The 17,935-nt window shown below is 37.9% G+C and overlaps 1 protein-coding gene and 1 pseudogene across 3 annotated transcripts in view; one reads left to right on the top strand and one right to left on the bottom strand.

Moving 5' to 3' along the window:
- Positions 1-17,935, bottom strand: part of ATL1 (atlastin GTPase 1) — a 98,917-nt gene that overhangs the window by 56,441 nt on the left and 24,541 nt on the right. For 2 of the 3 annotated variants that reach the window (XM_037983948.2, XM_007986643.3), the window contains exon 2: positions 16,242-16,414. In XM_037983948.2, coding sequence (XP_037839876.1) covers positions 16,242-16,275 — 34 coding nt within the window. In that variant the 5' untranslated portion in view covers positions 16,276-16,414. Of the gene's footprint in view, positions 1-16,241; positions 16,495-17,935 lie in introns of those variants that run through there. The other variant, XM_007986644.3, reaches the window with a different exon arrangement.
- On the top strand, positions 4,235-4,675 carry LOC140710035 (small nuclear ribonucleoprotein G pseudogene; annotated as a pseudogene).

Below are 17,935 nucleotides of genomic sequence, written 5' to 3'. Positions count from 1 at the left end.
GAAGTAAACCAGATGGAGACTAGCACTTTACTATGAATAATACAAATGTACAGCTCACAAGGAAGGAAAGAACCAACTATGCAGATGCTCCTCAACTTACAAAAGGGTTACATCCTGATAAAACCATCGTAAGTTGAAAATATATTTTGAAAATGCATTTGATACACCTGACCTACTGAACATTACAGCTTAATCTACCCTACCTTAAACATCTTCAAAACACTTACATTAGCCTACAATTGAGTGAGATCATCTAACACAAAGCCTATATTATAATAAAGTGTTGAATATCTTACTTAATTTATTGAATACTATATTGAAAGTGAAAAAAGAATGGTTATATGGGTACTTGAAGTATGATTTCTACTGAATAGGTATCACTTTCATACCATTGTAAAATTGAAAACCCATAGGTCAAACCATCATAAGTTGAGGATAGTCTGTATATCATTTCACCTTTTTATATACTTGGTGTTATAGTCAACCACTATAGGGACTTCGGGGACTTTTTCATTCTATGTGCTGTTCTGAGTTACTGGAAGCTGGCGCTCACTACTGAATTTAGCCATGTAGAAGGGGAATCTTCAAAAATGTCAAATGTGGAGAATAATCATATTTATATACTAGAAATGCTGTGGAAGTATATTTCTAATTTTCTCAATTGTAAACTTTGTAAAAAAACAATTCTATCTTTGCAGCATAAACTAAGTAAGATGACAAACTCTGGGCATATTGCAGTCATTATACAGAAAAAAAACATACCACCAAGGAAACTATCTCTTGGCAACTAAAATTAAAAAGAACTATTACTTTTTCTTAAACTATTTATGTCTCTTCCTAGCAGTAGAACTCAAAGAGAATGACATAAAAAACATTGTGTGAATGAAAAACTGGGAATGACTTCCAAAGTAACAGCAAAAGAGTTTATACAGAGACAAACAGAGATAAGGAAACAAAAACAAAATACTAACTCATAAATGTGAATCTTAAGAATGTTAGAGCAACAATAGAGATATGGGATTATATGTAATAGATCTCAAAACACTTCCGTACAGACTCTCAGGTAGTTCTGCTGTTAATGATAGCCTTTGAAGAAGAGAGTTAAAAGGATTAATGCAGATCCTGCAATATGAAGGCCTTGGAAGAAGTTAAGTCAGTCATTTATATAACAAGCTATTTATTTATATCGGACACAAAAGAATTCCATAAACCATTCAATGGATGTCTCTAGAAGAACAATGACATGATGATGAGGGCACTGTGAGTGTGTGTGTGTGTGTGTATGTGTGTGTGTAGAAAAGTCAGTCACTAATAAAAATAGAAATAGAAATGGATAATAGACATGAGGGGAAAGTTAAGTCTTTCTAGTAATTAAAGACAAACTAATTAAAACAGCCTTCCTAAATCAAGGACTAGAGAGAGGGGAAAAAAGAGATAGCCTTTTTGGCTATCATAACTAGTAAAAAAAAAAATGTGTATATATATATACACACACACACACACACACACACTCTCAGTATTGAAAACAATGAAAAACACTTAAAAATACACATACCTTTTAATAAAACAATTCCATGTGTATTTATTTACATAGAGGTTCATAACAACATTATTTACATAGTGACAAATTGGAAACAGTCTAAATGTCTAACTGTAGGATACTGTAAATAAATTATGTCACAGTTATATTATACAAGATATGGAGCCATTCAAAATCATGGTATAGAAAAAAAACCTCATCATAAGAAAATATGTTCACATGTTTTAAGAAAAACAGATGGAAGGCATAATTCCCACTAAGAAAAACAAATACATATACCTTTGTAGTCATTGAAAAAAAGTCAGTTTTAGACACAGTTGTTTTCTAAAGAAATACCTAGTCCTTTAATCATCTTTGAGTCAGCTATATTGAAAATGGATGATTACTCTTTGTGCTGAATTTTGTCTGTGTCATGCTCAATTCTATCTCCATCATTCTAAGCTGCTCTCTACATTGCAAAGATTGGAAATATACTGCAGAGACTGTGAAACTATGGCACTACAATTCTTACAATCCATTCTTGGAGAGTTCTTGTTTAGATTTTGCCAATGAAAAGCATTAATGACATTTGGAAGACAGGGTGAAGGAAAAGCCATTATTGCCTTCTAACATAAAGAATAGATATGTGAACTGACAGCAGCCATGAGACTTGCAGCACATGGCAAAGGCACAGAACTACACCAATTTGTGGACAGTAGCTAACACTTCCACCAGATAGTCAGGCACTTGGAAAAAGTATGTGATAGAGCTTTGGAACAGGCACGGAGTATAAGGATATTCAGTCCCAGATGAATGTCCTCCAAAGGGCATTCACTGCTGAGGACCCTCAAGGTAATTAGGTACACAAGGTGACTCATTTTATGGATATCAGTCAGTCTCCTTCCCCAGCTATCCCAGCTCAGTAGTACCAGAAACTAACCCAGCAAAAGAAATATGAAGCACCTACATTAATATCAGATAAAATAGACTTTGGGGCAAAAAGCATCATGAGAGATAAAGAGGTTTGTGGCATAAAAAATAAAACGTTAAACTCATTAGGAAGATATAACAATTCCACATTTGTGTGCACTTAACATAGCTCAAAGGTCTACGAGCAAAATAACAGAACAGAAGGGGAAATTGACAAATGCACTTCATGTTTTTTTTAAAAACTTATCTGAGAACTTTAAAGTATTTATCAGATATCAGTATTTGGTAGATCAAGCAGTTCAAAATCAGAGTATAGAAGATATGAACAATACATTTAGTAGGTTTGAGCTAATGGACATATATTGCATACTGCATCAAAAATCAGAAAACATGAAATGCTTTTCAAATGCACATGGGATATTTATAAAAATTAAAACTGCATTAGTACATAAATCAAATTTCAACCAAGTTTAAAGCATGGGTGTTCTATAAACATGAACTGCTCAATATTGTTGCCAGTAGCCATATGTGACTATTTAAATCAATCAAAAATTAAGTGTATTTGGTCCTCGTTCTCACTAGCCACATTTCAAGTGCTCAATAGCCACATATGACTAGTGACTACCATACTGTACAGTGCAGACAAAAAACATTTCCATCACCATAGAAAGTGGTGCTATACAACATATATTCTGACTATAATAAAATAAAGTATGAAATTGATAACAAAACATTAATTTAGAAAAAACCATACTTTTACCACATTCATGAGTAAAAAAAGATATTATGGACAACGATATGGTCTGGCTCTGTGTCCCCACCCAAATGTCACCTTGAATTGTAATCCGAATTGTAATTCCCATGTGTTGGGGGAGGGGCCTCGTGGGAGGTGATTAGATCATGGGGGTGGTTCCCCCATGTTGTTCTCATGATAGTGAGTGAGTTCTCATGAGATCTAATGGTTTTGTAAGGCACTTTTACCCCATTAGCTCTGCGCTTCTCTCTCCTGCCGCTACGTGAAGAAGGATGTGTTTGCTTCCCCGTATGCCATGATTTTAAGTTTTCTGAGGCCTCCCCAGTCATGCAGAACTGTGAGTCAATTAAACCTCTATAATTAAAGCTCTATAATTCCTTTATAAATTACCTAGTCTAGGGTATGTCCTTATTACAGGATGAGAATGGACTAAAATTACACATTAAAATACTTAAAACTGAACAATAATAAATCTACTACATATCAACATATATAGGATACAGCAAAATTGTTATGTAGAAAAAACTTATAGCCTTAAATGCATAGATCAGAAAAAGAAGAAAAGCTGAAAATGTATAAGCTCAGAATCCAACTTCTTAAGTTACAAAGAATAAAATATAGAATAAACCAAAAGAAAGTATAATAATATAGATGCACAGAAATTAAATAAATAGAAAAGAAAAAAGGAGAAATCACATGATAAAAGATATACTAAGGAAGGTACACGTAAACAAAATTAAGCAGAGAAAATAACAGAAAACTTAGAACAACCTTATGCCAGCTTGATGAAATGGATAGATTTCAAGAAAAATGTAAATTACTAAAACTGACTCAAGAAGAAATAGAAAACTTTATTCTATAACCAAAACAGAAATTGAATGAATAGTTCAAAATCTTATATGTCAGGTCCAGGAGGTTTAATAGACTAGTTTTCTCAAATTAGATCATCCTAATCTTACATGAATTCTTACAGAGAATTTTTTTAAAAAGGAAATGTCCATACTCATTTTATAAAATTAGTATAGCCTTGATACCTTGATATCAAAGTCAGACAAAGAAAGTGCAAGAAAGGAAATTCAGTGACCTGTAAGCCCATGGAAAAGACACCATGAGCAAAGCTCACCCTCTGGAGTTGAAAAAATGTATAAACAAGAAGTTATAACTGAAATTAAATGGTGGCAGACACGTCCAAGGAATATTGTGGGGATTTGATCCCTTTATGAATCTTGTGATAGATAAATGTATGGAGATGGCAAATAGTGGACAGCAGAACAATATTGGAATGGTGGTAATACAAGGAAATAGTACCATCATGTTAGAAGCCTTGAAATGAGTATAAATAATGACCGTTCAGAAGAGAAATCCATGTTGCCTCTCCAAAGGGCCTATTTTACTATGATGTAAAAATTAGGTCATATACATTTTCATATTAGACTTTTTGTTAAATGAACTTTTGTAATAGTCAAAAAAAGAAATTTAGTTGTAAACGTGCTTGCAAATATCGTTATCTAAAGATTAGCAAATCCAGTAATGTATTAAAAAAGGAAATACAGCATGACTATCCTGGATTTATTCTAGAAATGCAAGATCACTTCAACATAAAAGATCTATTAATCTAATTAAACATATTAACAAACTAGAAAAGAAAAACCATATAATTATTTGAATGAATGCAGGAAAGGCATTTGTTAAAATTCAATATCCAGTGATGATTTTTAAAAACTAATAATTATGAATAAAGGAGAAATCTGATGAAGTCTTAATCTGATGAAGTGAGACTGGGAAGAGTTCTGAGAAGAACTCTGGAATCCATTGAAGACTTGAAACTTCCAGGGATAAGCTTGGACATAAATTGCAGTTAATTTCAGTCAATTTTAGCTCTTAGCTCAGCAGGAGCTACACATCCCATATCTCCCAGTCTCATGGCATATGCAGCCATACATGTGTTCCTGGAGCAGCTTGAATGCAGGTTGTGGGACCCAAGGTGGGAAAAAGAACCCTGTCTTCCAAAATTTGAAGATCTGTATTCTGATTGATAATTGCTGCTTCTGATCATGGAGGTGCAGATACAGGTGAGTTGTCCTTGTTGCACACCCCACCTCTCATTGTTGGAAGCCCCACCCACTCTAGCTCAAGTGACTTTAAGGCGACTTAAAGGGCAGGTTCCTTTAACTACCCCTTCATTTTTCTTTTTCCCCCCTTTTGGAAACCAGACACTAAAGACTAGGACATTCAAAAGCAACTGCATACACAGGGGAAATTAGTTACCGCATATGCCCAGGGAAAGGTACAGGCTCAGAAAAGACCGTGAAGATCTTAAGTTTACATGTCAGGCTGATCCTTGACATGGAGACATCCTACAACAATTAAAACAAAAAGAAAAAATAGCAAACCCTGGGAAAAATAGAAATTCTGACTTCCAGAGTTACCACATTATTACTTTCAAATGTCCAGTTTTCAACAAATCACAAAGTATACAAAGAAATAAGAAAGTACTAGCCATTTAAGGGGGAAAAAATAAAACAGAAACTGTCCTACAGAAAGACAACATGGCAGCCCTACTCAACAATTACTTTAAAACCACTGTCTTATAAATACTCAAAGAACCAGCAGAAGACATGCAGAAAGTCAAGAAAAATGACATACAAACAAAATAGAAATTTCAGTAAAAAGATAGGAAACCTAAAAGTAAACCAAAAATAAATTCCACACTGAGCAAGATGATTCATGCCTGTAACTTAAGCACTTTGGGAAGGTGAAGTGAGAGGATCATTTGTGGCCAGGATTTTGAGGCTGCAGTGAGTTTTGATCATACCACTATACTCCAGCCTGGGCAACAGAGTGAGACCCTATCTTTAAAAGAAGAAAAAAAGAAGCTTAAAAATATAATAATTGAAATGAAAAATTCACTACAGGGAGTCAAAGACAGATTTGAGCAGACAAAAAAAATCAGCAAACTTCAAGATTAGGAAAGTACAAATTATCAAGTCATTGAAGAATAGAAAGAAAAAAGATTGAAGAAAACTGAAAACAGCTTAAGGAACCTGTGGGACACCATCAAATGAACCAACACACACACTGTAATAGTTTCAGAAGAAGAAAAGAAAGAGAAAGTGGCAGAGAGATTATTTGTAGAATAACAGCTGAAAACTTCCGAAGTTCGATGAAAGATAGACATCTGAGAAGTTCAACAAATTCCAAGTAGGATGAACTCAGAGACCCACATTGAGACCCATTATAATCAAAGTGTCAAAAGCCAAAGAAAAAGAAAAATTTGAAAACAACAAGAGAGAAGTGACACATCACATACAAGGGATTATTAACAAGATTTGTCAGCAAATTTTGCATCAGAAACTTTGGAAGCAAAAGAGCAGTGGGCAGACATAGTCTAAGCACTGAAAGAAAAAAAACCTGTGACCTAAAAATCCTATATCCAGCAGCCCTGTCCCTCAATAATGAGGAAGAAATTAAGATATCCCCAGATAAACAAAAGCTGGAGTTTGTTACCACTAGACCCGCCTTTCAAGAAATGCTAAAGGTAGTGAGTTCTGCATGTTGAAATGAAAGGACACTACACAGTAACTTAAAGCCATATGACAAAATAAAAAATCTCAGTAAAGGTAAATATATGGGCAATTATTAAAGGTAGTATTATTTTAATAATAGTTTGTAGCTTCATCTTTGGTATTCCATATGATTTAAGGGACTAATACTTTTAAAAAATAATTGTAAATCTAAAAGCTACTATAATAATAATTGTAATTTTGGTCTGTAATTCTACATTTTCTTTTCTATATAATTTAAGAAACTAATGTATTTTTTTTTCCGACAGTCTTTCTCTGTTTCCCAAGCTAGAATGCAGTGGCATGATCATGGCTCAATGCAGCCTCAACTTCCTGGGCCCAAGTGATTCTCCTGCTTCAGCCTCCTGAACAGCTGGGGCTACAGGCATGCACCACCACGCCTGGATAATTTTTGCTTTTTTTTTTTTTTTTTTTTTTTTTTTGTGGAGACAGGGTTTTGCCATGTTGACCCGAACTCCTGGTCTTGAACTCCAGGGCTCAAGCAGTCCTCACAAACCTCATCCTCACAAACTGCTGGGATTATAGCCATGAGTCACCATGTCCAGTTGAGAAACTAGTGCATTTTTAAAAACAGTTACTAGTTTATGTTTTTTGGACACATAATATGTATAATTTTATGATACCAAAAACTGAAAGGGGTGAGGATGGACATGTAAAGGAGAATAATTTTTGTATGTTATTAAAATTAAACTAATATACATTCAAATTAGAGTGTTACAACTTTAGAATGTTAAATATAATCTCCATGGTAACCATAAAAAAAGCTAGAAGGGAAATGATAAGGGAATTAAAACATTACACTATAAAAATCAACTGAACACAACAGAGGGTAATGTGCAGTAATGCAGGAAATGAGAGACAAAAAAGCTATAAGACACACAGAAAACAAACAGCAAAACAAACAAAAGAAGTCACACCTTATTAGTCATTACTTTAAATGTAAACAGATATAAACCCTCCAATCAAAAGATAGAGATTGGCAGAATGAATTTAAAAACATGATCCAACTATATGCTGTCTATAAGAGCTTTGCTTTAGATCCAAAGACACAAGCAGATTGAAAGTGGTAGGGTGGAAAAAGATATTCCATGTAAATATAAACCAAAAGAGAGTAGAGGTGGTAATACTAATATCAGAAAAGATAGCCTTTAAAAAATCAAAAAAGTTAACAAAAAACAAGAACTGGTTTTTTTTTAGAGACAGTATCTTGTTATGTTGTCCAGGCTGGAGTATAGTGGCTAGTCACAGGCAAAATCATAGCACATTACAGCCTCAAACTCCTGGGCTCAAGCAATCCTCCTGCCTCAGCCTCTGGAATAGCTGGGACTACAGGCGCATACCACCATACCTGGCTAGGACATCATATACTAATAAAAGTTTTAATACAGCATTTGAATATATAACAATAACAAAAATCTATGTACCTAGGAACACTGTATCAAAATATGTGAAGCAAAGTTGACAGAATTGAAAGAAGAAATGGTTCTATACTAATAGTTGGAGACTTCAATATCCTATTCTCAACAAACAAACAAAAAGGAAATAAAGACGTGCAAAGAAATAGAGAACTTGAACCACACAATATGCCAACTAGACCTAACAGACAAATACAGACACTGTAGCCAACAACAATAGAATACACATTTTTCTCATGTGTACCTGGAACATTCTCCAGATAGACTATAAGGGAGGCCACATATTAAATCTCAATACATTTTAAAAAGATAGATATAATACTAGATATTTTCTTCAATCACAATGAGATGAAGTTGGAAATTAGCAACAGAATGAAAATTGGAAAATTCACAAATTTGTGACAATTAAACAACACACTCTTAAACAACAAAGGATCAAAGAAAAAAATCACAAGAGAAATCATAATATTAATTGCAAATCAAAACTACAATGAGATATCACATCACATTCATTAGAATGACAACTATTTTTTTAAAAAACAGAACATAACAAGTGTTGGCGAAGATGTGAAAAAATTTAAACATGTGTGCACTGTTGATAAGAACACAAAATAGTACAGCCTCTGTGGAAAACAGTATGGCAGTTCCTCAAAATATTAAAAATAGAATTACCATAATAAGATCCAGCAATTCTACTTCTGGGTATATACCCAAAAGTATTGACAGCAGGGTCTCAAAGGGATACTTGTACACCACGTTCATGGAAGCATTATTCACAATAGCTAAAACGTGAAAGCAACCCAGTGTCTGTCAACAGATGAATGGATTAAAAAATGTGGTATATACTTACAATGGAATGCTATTCAGCCTTAAAAAAGAAGGAAGTTGTGATATATTCTATAATATGGATGAAACTTGAGGACATTTTGCTATGTGAAATAAGCCAGTCACAAAATGAAAACTGTATCATTCCACTAACGTGAGTTACACAGAGTAGTCAAAATCATAGTTAAAGGAAGTAGAATGGTGGCTGCTAGTAGCCATGAGAAGGAGGGATGAGGAGTTACTGTTTAATGGGCACAGAGTTTCAGTTTTGCAAGATGAAGAGTTCGGGAAATAAACAGTGGTGATAGCTACACAACAATATTTTATTTGTGTACTAGTATCACGGAACTGTACATTTACAAATGGTTATAATGGTAAAATTTATGTTATATGTACTTTACCACAAATTTTAAAACCTGATAAAAAATGAAGTATAAAGTTTTTAAACCAGATAATATAAAAGACTATTTTACAACTTTGAGGTAAGAGAAGATTTTTTTTTTAAATATAAAAAGTACAAGCCATAAAGGAAAATATTGTTTAAATGGACTACACTTAAACACATAATATCTATTTGTTAAAATACACTGTAGAAATCAAAGTCATGCACAAAATGGTAAAAGAGATCTATAAGGCAATCAGCAAAGGACTTACATGAAAAATATGTATACAACTCCTACAAAGCAAGAAGAAAAAGATAACCTAATTTTAAAATGGGCAAAGGGCAAAAAGACACTGAGGAGGGAATATGAATGGACAATAAATATATGCTCACGCCTCACTGGTAATCAGTAAAATGCAGACTGAAACTACAATGAGATATCATTTCAGATCTATCAATACCAACTATGGGTAAGGATGTGGAGTAAACAAAATATCTTGTGGAAAAATGCACACTCCAGATTCTCTTTATTTTAGGCGCTTCAAATGTAAAACTAAATAGTGTATTTTTTACGGATATATATTTATTTATAGCTAAACTGTAAAAATTATCAAGTGAATTAGAAACTTCAAATTAATGAAAGTGTTTACTTTTGGAGAGGGATAAGAACAGGTTGTGCTGGCCGGGTGCAGTGGCTCACACCTGTAATCCCAGCACTTTTTGGGGCTGAGGTGGGTGGATCACCTGAGGTCAGGAGTTTGAGACCAGCCTGACCAACCTGGGAAAACCCCATCTCTACTAAAAATACAAAAATTAGCCGGGCATGGTGGCGGGCGCCTGTAATCCCAGCTATTTGGGAGGCTGAGGCAGGAGAATTGATTGAACCTGGGAGGCAGAGATTGCAGTGAGCTGAGATTGCACCATTGCACTCCAGCCTGGGCGACAGAGCGAGACTCTGTCTCAAAACCAAAACAAAACAGGTTGTCCTTAAGGAGAGGCATACAAGGTGTGACAAAATATTGATAATGTTCCATTTCTTTGGCTGGGGGTCACAGGTGCTCATTCTTTTTAAAAAACTGAACGCATATGTTTTATATGTTCTTTTGTATACATATGTTTCATAAGAAATTTTTATGTAAAAGAGGAAGACTCTCCAAATCTAAAATCTTTTTTTTATTACTGGAAGTACCACACGGTGGATTATTTCCCTGGTGATCATAGGTTCTGCCTACAGTGTAGTCACTGATTGTAAAGATAATAAAGGCTGCAGAGTCTGAAATGGAACAAAGGTGTAACCCATGAGTCATCAAGACAAGGTAAGCAGATGTTAAGTATAAAAAATACATATCTATAGGAAAAGTAAATTTAAAAGATGCAGGGAAGGCAACTTAAGTTTAAAAATGTAGGGAGGGAAAATCTACAGTACATGTCTTATATACAGTACACATCACACAGTACATGTATGATCCAGTAGAAAATTATATTTTTTTTGAGATGAAGTCTCATTCTGTCACCCAGGCTGGAGTACAGTGGTGCAATCTCAGTTCACTGCAACCTCCGCCTCTCGGGTTCAAGTGATCCTCCTGCCTCAGCCTCCCCAGTAGCTGGGATTACAGGTGTGCACCACCATGCCCAGCTATTTTGGGGTGTTTTTTTTTGTTTTATTTATTTTTTTTATTTATTTATTTATTTATTTATTTATTTATTTATTTATTTATTTTGAGACAGAGTCTTGCTCTGTGACCCAGGCCGGAGTGCAGTAGTGCAGTCTCGGCTCACTGCAACCTCCGTCTCCTGGGTTCACGCCATTCTCCTGCCTCAGCCTCTTGAGTAGCTGGGACTACAGGCACCCACCACCACGCCCAGCCAATTTTTAAATATTTTTAGTAAAGACAGAGTTTCACTGTGTTAGCCAGGCTGGTATCAAACTCCTGACCTCAGGTGATCCGCCCACCTCAGCCTCCCAAAGTGCTGGGATTATAGGCATGAGCCACTGTGTCCAGCCAAGACCCAGTAGAAATTTTATATTGTTTTAAGAGAATTAGGTATATAGAAGATGAGGTAGGTAAAAAGGGACAGTCTCATTTCAAGAAAAATAGAATGTAGCCAATTGGAAAAGAAAGAATATCATGAGGTAACTATAGCACACTCAAGATTGTTTTAAATCTTTCCTCACAACCAGAAACCTAAAAATTAATTTTCCACAAACGCCTTTTCAACAACTGGGCATTTCCTACATTTACTATGAAGCCAAGATAGTGATTTTTAAAGGCAGTCAAAGCTGCACTTTAGTGCAAACACTATTTTTCTTCTTCTTCTTCTTTTTTTTTTTTTTTTTTTTTTTTTTTGAGACAGAATCTCGCTCTGTCGCCCGTGCAGTGACGCGATCTTGGCTCACTGCAACCTCTACCTCCAGGGTTCAGGTGATTCTCCTGCCTCAGCCTCCCAAGTAGCTGGGATTACAAGTGTGTGCCACCACGCCCGGCTAATTTTTTGTATTTTTAGTAGAGACAGGGTTTCACCAGGATGGTCTCCATCTCCTGACCTCCTGATCTGCCCACCTCAGACTCCCAAAGTGCTAGGATTACAGGCGTGAGCCACCGCGCCCCGCCTAGTGCAAATACTATTTTTCTAAAGCAATTTCACACTATCTGTTTCTGTCACATTGTAGAAAACTCAAATTCCCAGGTAGTATCCCAAGTTTTTAAGCAACTTTGACAAAAACAAACAAAGTATGCATTTCTGTTTTGTTTCTGGTAGTACTTAAGCTCTAACCCAGCAGTGAAAGACTGCTTTCTGGGCTACTGTTTCTGACACTTACCTGTCCCCTTTATTTTCCACACTAGCACATTCTTTGCCTACTTCTCTAGTCCAAGTGATCACATTTATAGAGCATTGATTTCTTATATCAGCTTAATCCTAGATAAGCTTGTTGTGGTACCTTTTGGCATACTAGTCCTTGCCCTCATCACATGGACTGTAGAAGCAAATAACCCTGAATGTGAATACTAGATTTACAACCTAGAAACTATGGTACCTCTGGCAAGTCACTTATGCTCTCTGAATCTCAGATCCCTTATACATTCAAATGATTTATAATAATACTAATGCCTATTTTGGAAGAATTGACTTTCATATGCTTAAATTTATTCAAACATCTTAAGGGTAGATTTAGGTACAGGTGGTAGGATGCTCAGTTCTATTCAGACTTGCTTCCCAATTTTATCTCTGAGTATGGTCTTCAAACATCACCCTCAATTCTAGTAGTCAGCAGAGATGCTTTTCTGCTGTCTAGCTTTCATGGTCCCTGTAAGACCTACAGGTCTCTAGCTACTAAGATAAAAACACCTGTTATATGGTCCTTAGGTTCCTTATCTAAATTTTAGCTCTCAGGCTGATTTTGCAAATATCTTTCTTGCCCTTTTCTTGGAAATCACCGTATTTTCCCATTCTGGATTGTCTACCTTGATGCTTTTTTCTTTCTAACTTGTCTGAAAAATACTTACTTAGCTAGATAAGGCCAGTTCGCTGTCTTTTTTTTTTTTTTTTTTAAGTAAAGACGGGGTTTCACCGTGTTAGCCAGGATGGTCTTGATCTCCTGACCTTGTGATCCGCCCGCCTTGGCCTCCCAAAGTGCTGGGATTACAAGCGTGAGCCACCATACCCGGCCGACTGGCTTATTTTTTAAGCTCTCATAAGATTTTTCTCATGAGAGACCTCTCTCTGCTACGAGGATCTGTTTTCTGTATTATCTTCACACCCCACCCCATTCTCTCCATAAAAACATTCCACAATATCATGTTATAGAAAATAAATTAGGAAAAAAAACCCAGGTTCTAATTTCAGTCCTTTTACTTACCAAATATGTGACTTTCACCAAATCATTTAACTCACCTCTGAGTTAGTTTTTTTATCTGCAAAATAGTGATATGCCCTAAGACACATAATTACTTAAGAGGTTAAAGATCAAATGCAATAATGCAGATGAATATGCATTGAAACTGTAGTTCTATAATATAATACAGAAGGTATTAACCATTCGACAAAGAGATAGAATAGAAGATAAGGGAATCTGAATTCAAACTGCCAGAGCAGGAATCCTGGGTCAATCATCTACTAGCTATACCTTTTAACATGTAAAATGAGGATGACAGCATCTATTTCATATGACATTAGCTTAATGATGTTGGCTACTATTGCTGTTACTAAATGCCTACTATGTGTTAGTAATTCTACTAGATACTGGTAATAAAATGGAATTAAGACTGACAGGGCTAACATCTTTGCCAAAACCTCTATCTCCTACTCCATCCACTACATTTTCTAACTCATTTATGTCATATATTCCTTACAGCAAAGAAAAATCTGAGTAGTAAAGCATTTCCACAGAACATCAAGGTAAGAGTCCAGAATTCCACTATTTCTTTTCTATAATAATTTCCAGTGAACACTATAGTGATTCTAGTATTTCTTTTCTTAATCCATCCCTTCAGTTGAAACTTTCCTGATGATTTCTGGGTAAACTATCTGGGATGTTTCTATCAAATGTAAATAATCCAAGGTAGTATTTCTCAAAATAACACCTAAAGACCATCTGCTTCCCCATCAGCTAAAATGCTAATTAAAAGGCAGATTCCTAGACCCTCTTTCAGATCTGTTGATTCCAAAGCTCTGGCTAGAAGATGGGAGAGTCTGCATTTCTAGTAAGTCTCTGCGTGATTTTTATGAAAACCCGATGTGAGAACCATGTTCCCAAGAGGAAAAAACTTCCACTACATAAGAAGTTTATAAGGCCGGGCGTGGTGGCTCATGCCTGTAATCCCAGCACTTTGGGAGGCCGAGGTGGGCGGATCACGAGGTCAGGAGATTGAGACCATCCTGGCTAACATGGTGAAACCCCGTCTCTACTAAAAATACAAAAACATTAGCCGGGCGTGGTGGTGGGCACCTGTAGTCCCAGCTACTCCGGAGGCTGAGGCAGGAGACCAGTGTGAACCCAGGAGGTGGAGCTTGCAGTGAGCTGAGATGGCATCACTGCACTCCAGCCTGGGCGACAGAGCGAGACTCCGTCTCAGAAAAAAAGAAAAGAAAAGAAAAGTTTATAACCAAAGGAAATTCTGTGCAATAATGATCCAAAACTTCATGAATGAGAAAATTTTTAATCCTCAGAATACATTTTCACATGCCTCTGTTAATAGGGTGGAGACAACAATTTACAGAGATTGAGACCAAAAGTGACTTGAATATATGCACCCTAACTCTGTGTGTTCAAAAAATTCCTATTCTAGAGGCCAAGAGAATGGGTGGAAATGGGGATACACTGCAAATGCTTACTTAAATTTCAGAAGAAGCAAATAAAACGTATCGCAATAGTCAGATCTGTTAAAACTGAAGTTTCATGATCTCAGAAAATGGAACCACTTTCTCTTAAACTCAGACAAGTCATGACAGACCTCTCGGCTCCAACTCTCCATGCCTACCACAAGCCTTGGATAATCTCCCAAATGTAAACCTTGCCTACCGGATCCTGTGACCATTAGAACAATCAGAGGCAAGGAGATACACGGTCTTTTCATTAAAGTAAACTGAAATAACTAATTAAAATTTACATTTGTGCCTCTTGGTCAAATAAACAGTTATAGAAGAGCTCTCACTGAGATGTGGAAGAGAATCAAGCAGCTCTGAACTTTTCAAATAATAACAACTGTTATTTCCAAATAACAATTTCCAAATAACAAGCTGATGAACAAAATATTTCTTTACCCACCAAGCCACAGTAGCCTGAGACACTCTCTGGTTCAGATAATAAAATAAATGTCTTAGAGAGCTTTCGTTTCTAAGATGCTGGTGAGTTTAGCACTGTGACTGCAAGAAATCGGGAACCTACGACAAAAAGACGCCCAGCCTGCCCACACTAACCGTCCAGAACTAGGTCTGGAGCAGCAAAGCGGGCGGGGCCGCGATTTCTCCCGCATCGCTGCGCCCGTTCTTCTCCGCCTGCGTGAGCACCGCCTACCCACTCGCGGTGTGAACATACTGGGTCTCGCCTCTCCTTTCCCCTCCCCTCGGCCTGGTGCTGAATCATGAGCCCAATGTCTCCAAAAGGTAAAATCAAAGAACAAAGCCACCCTTGGGGCTGGTCTGAATGGGGTACCGCGTCGGGGTGGGGCAGAAGGCTGGAAACCACAACTTTGCTCCCCTTCTTCCCCAATTTCCCCACCTACCCCCCAAATTAAGAGGAGTACTGCAGTGCTCAGGAATTCTCAAGAGGGTGGCCCTTCTCCCCGTTGCTCGGGTCTGCTACGGTCCGTCGGGAACCCCGCGCGCTCCACCTCATTGTTCCAGCGCGCCGCCCGCCGCCGGGAGCCCGCGCCCTGCAGGGCCAGCGAGTTGGCGGCTCCCGGGGAGGGGGTTGGGGCTTGGCCTGCTCTAGATCCCCGACCCATCGCCCCTCTAGGGCCGAGTAACAACAGCCCCCTGCCCACCCCCATAGCCTTCCTCCCAACTGATCGCTAAGGCGGAACCACAAGTCCCCGGAGGCGCCTGGTGGGTGCTGTCCAAATGCTAGGAGGAGGCGGCAGGGGGGTGGGGAAGAAGGAGCTGGAGGCCCGGCCTGCGCGAAGCTGCAGCCCTCGCCCCGACAGCGCGATTCGGTGACGCGGGTACCGCTCGGTCATGGTTCCTCCGCCCAAACAGGGAGCAGCTCGGCTACGGCCCGTCTCCCAGCCGTGGACGCAGGCACCGAGCAGTCCTTGGCCCTCCCTGTCTCCAGAAGCAGAAAGCGGAGGGCCAGACCCCGTGCTGGCTGCAGAAGTTCTCATTTGCTACTCACCCCAACTGTTTCTGTCCCTGCGGTTCTTGGCCATGGTGGTCCAGGACCTGGTGGCGGTGAGGCGCTGTCACTGCGCTCGCTGCCTTCTCCGGGGCCGCAGGTTGCTGGCGGTGGGAGGCTCCGTGCCCGCGCTGGGCGCAGTTCGCTCAGACTCTGAGGATGTTGCTGTGGCGCTGGTGGGAAGGAGTGGGGAGGAAAAGGGAGGAGAAAGCAGATGAACCAAGCTCAGCATCACAAGCCCGAGTTCACACAAATACCAGCGTCACACCCTCCCTACCTCAGCCCACCCCCAGAGCGTGAAGACAGTGATAGACCATGTACTGCAACATTTTCAACGGAAAACGCACACAAATAAACAGCACCCCCCTCGCACCCACTCTCAAAGAATTTAACAGCGTTATCAGAAATACACAAACCGATATACTGCATGATTCTGGATGTTCAAATACCTGTTTCAAGCACGGTTATACATTAGCACAAACAAGCTGGCAACATTCGTATAGCCAAAGTAGCTAAAATAATGTGCATTTATCTACCAGGCACCCATTTTTTTTTTTCCATTTTAAAAGCAAGGTCATGTTAGTAAAGAGGGTATCATGCATTTTTGTATATGTATACTGAGTAGTTTGTCTTAAAATTAGAATAGCAAAATTTATATCAAGAAGATCAAGATAAATGAAAGCTGTAGATTCATTGTAATCTGTAACTCAATATTCACTGGGTAAAATTTCCCACTAGATTTGCAAAGATAAGGTCCAGACTGATAGTCCAATAGCAATTATTTGAGCTGAAATCATACTACATAGTCTGGGTGGGCCCTGGCAGCCATAAAGGTTGCAGACAATTTTGAAGGGAAAAGAACAAAAATAAAAAACATTTTCAATCTTTCCCTTTTCACTGCTTTCTTTCTCTCTGCTACAAACTTAGTTGTTTTCAGTAACCTGGAAACACTCTCCCTTTATACTGCCTCAAGATACCATCATCCTGTCCCTTACAGTTTCCTCCTGCCATTTGGTTGTTACCCACACTCTCTACTGATCGGTTCTTAGGAGATCACTGCCAGCCTCGTAATTACCAGATCCACGATCTCTGCTAATTCCTAATCGTAAGCAACTCACGCTACACTCTCTCAATGTAATTTACTTTGATGGCTTCAGACAGGACCTCCATGCGGATGATTCCCAAATCTATACTTCTAGTCTTCTACCCTCTAGAAGAGAGGACATCATACCAGAGGTGTGTTTATAACTGCCTAAGGTTATCCTCACATTGTTTTCCTCCGGACATTTCAACATCAACATATCTGAAAATAAACTCCCCCATCACTGCCAAATCGTATGCATTATACTTCAGTTACTGGTTCTAGTGACCGCAGAGCTGTGAACACCGTAGTAGAGTTTACACCATGGTTTTAAAGAGGTCTGTGCTCAACAGAGTTGAAATGACATTAATGAAACAACACGGGAAGACATTATCTCATCCCTGTACCTATAAACCAAGTTCACAGAACAAAAAAGAAATATGGTCTGCTTTTCTTCTTATATTCCTTTACTATCATTCTCAGTTTATATTCCAGCCTGAAAATCCCTTTCATATGAATCCCACTTTTAAGAGTACAATAGATTACACACACAAAAGGGAAAAATTTATACAATGCAACACCTATGCCTAATTGAAAAAGAGATTAATTTTTT

Source organism: Chlorocebus sabaeus, chromosome 24 (assembly GCF_047675955.1).
Source record: "Chlorocebus sabaeus isolate Y175 chromosome 24, mChlSab1.0.hap1, whole genome shotgun sequence".
Classification (NCBI taxonomy): Eukaryota; Metazoa; Chordata; class Mammalia; order Primates; family Cercopithecidae; genus Chlorocebus; species Chlorocebus sabaeus.
The sequence above is the reverse complement of the archived record's forward strand: the minus strand, read 5'-3'. Positions and strand labels throughout refer to the sequence as shown.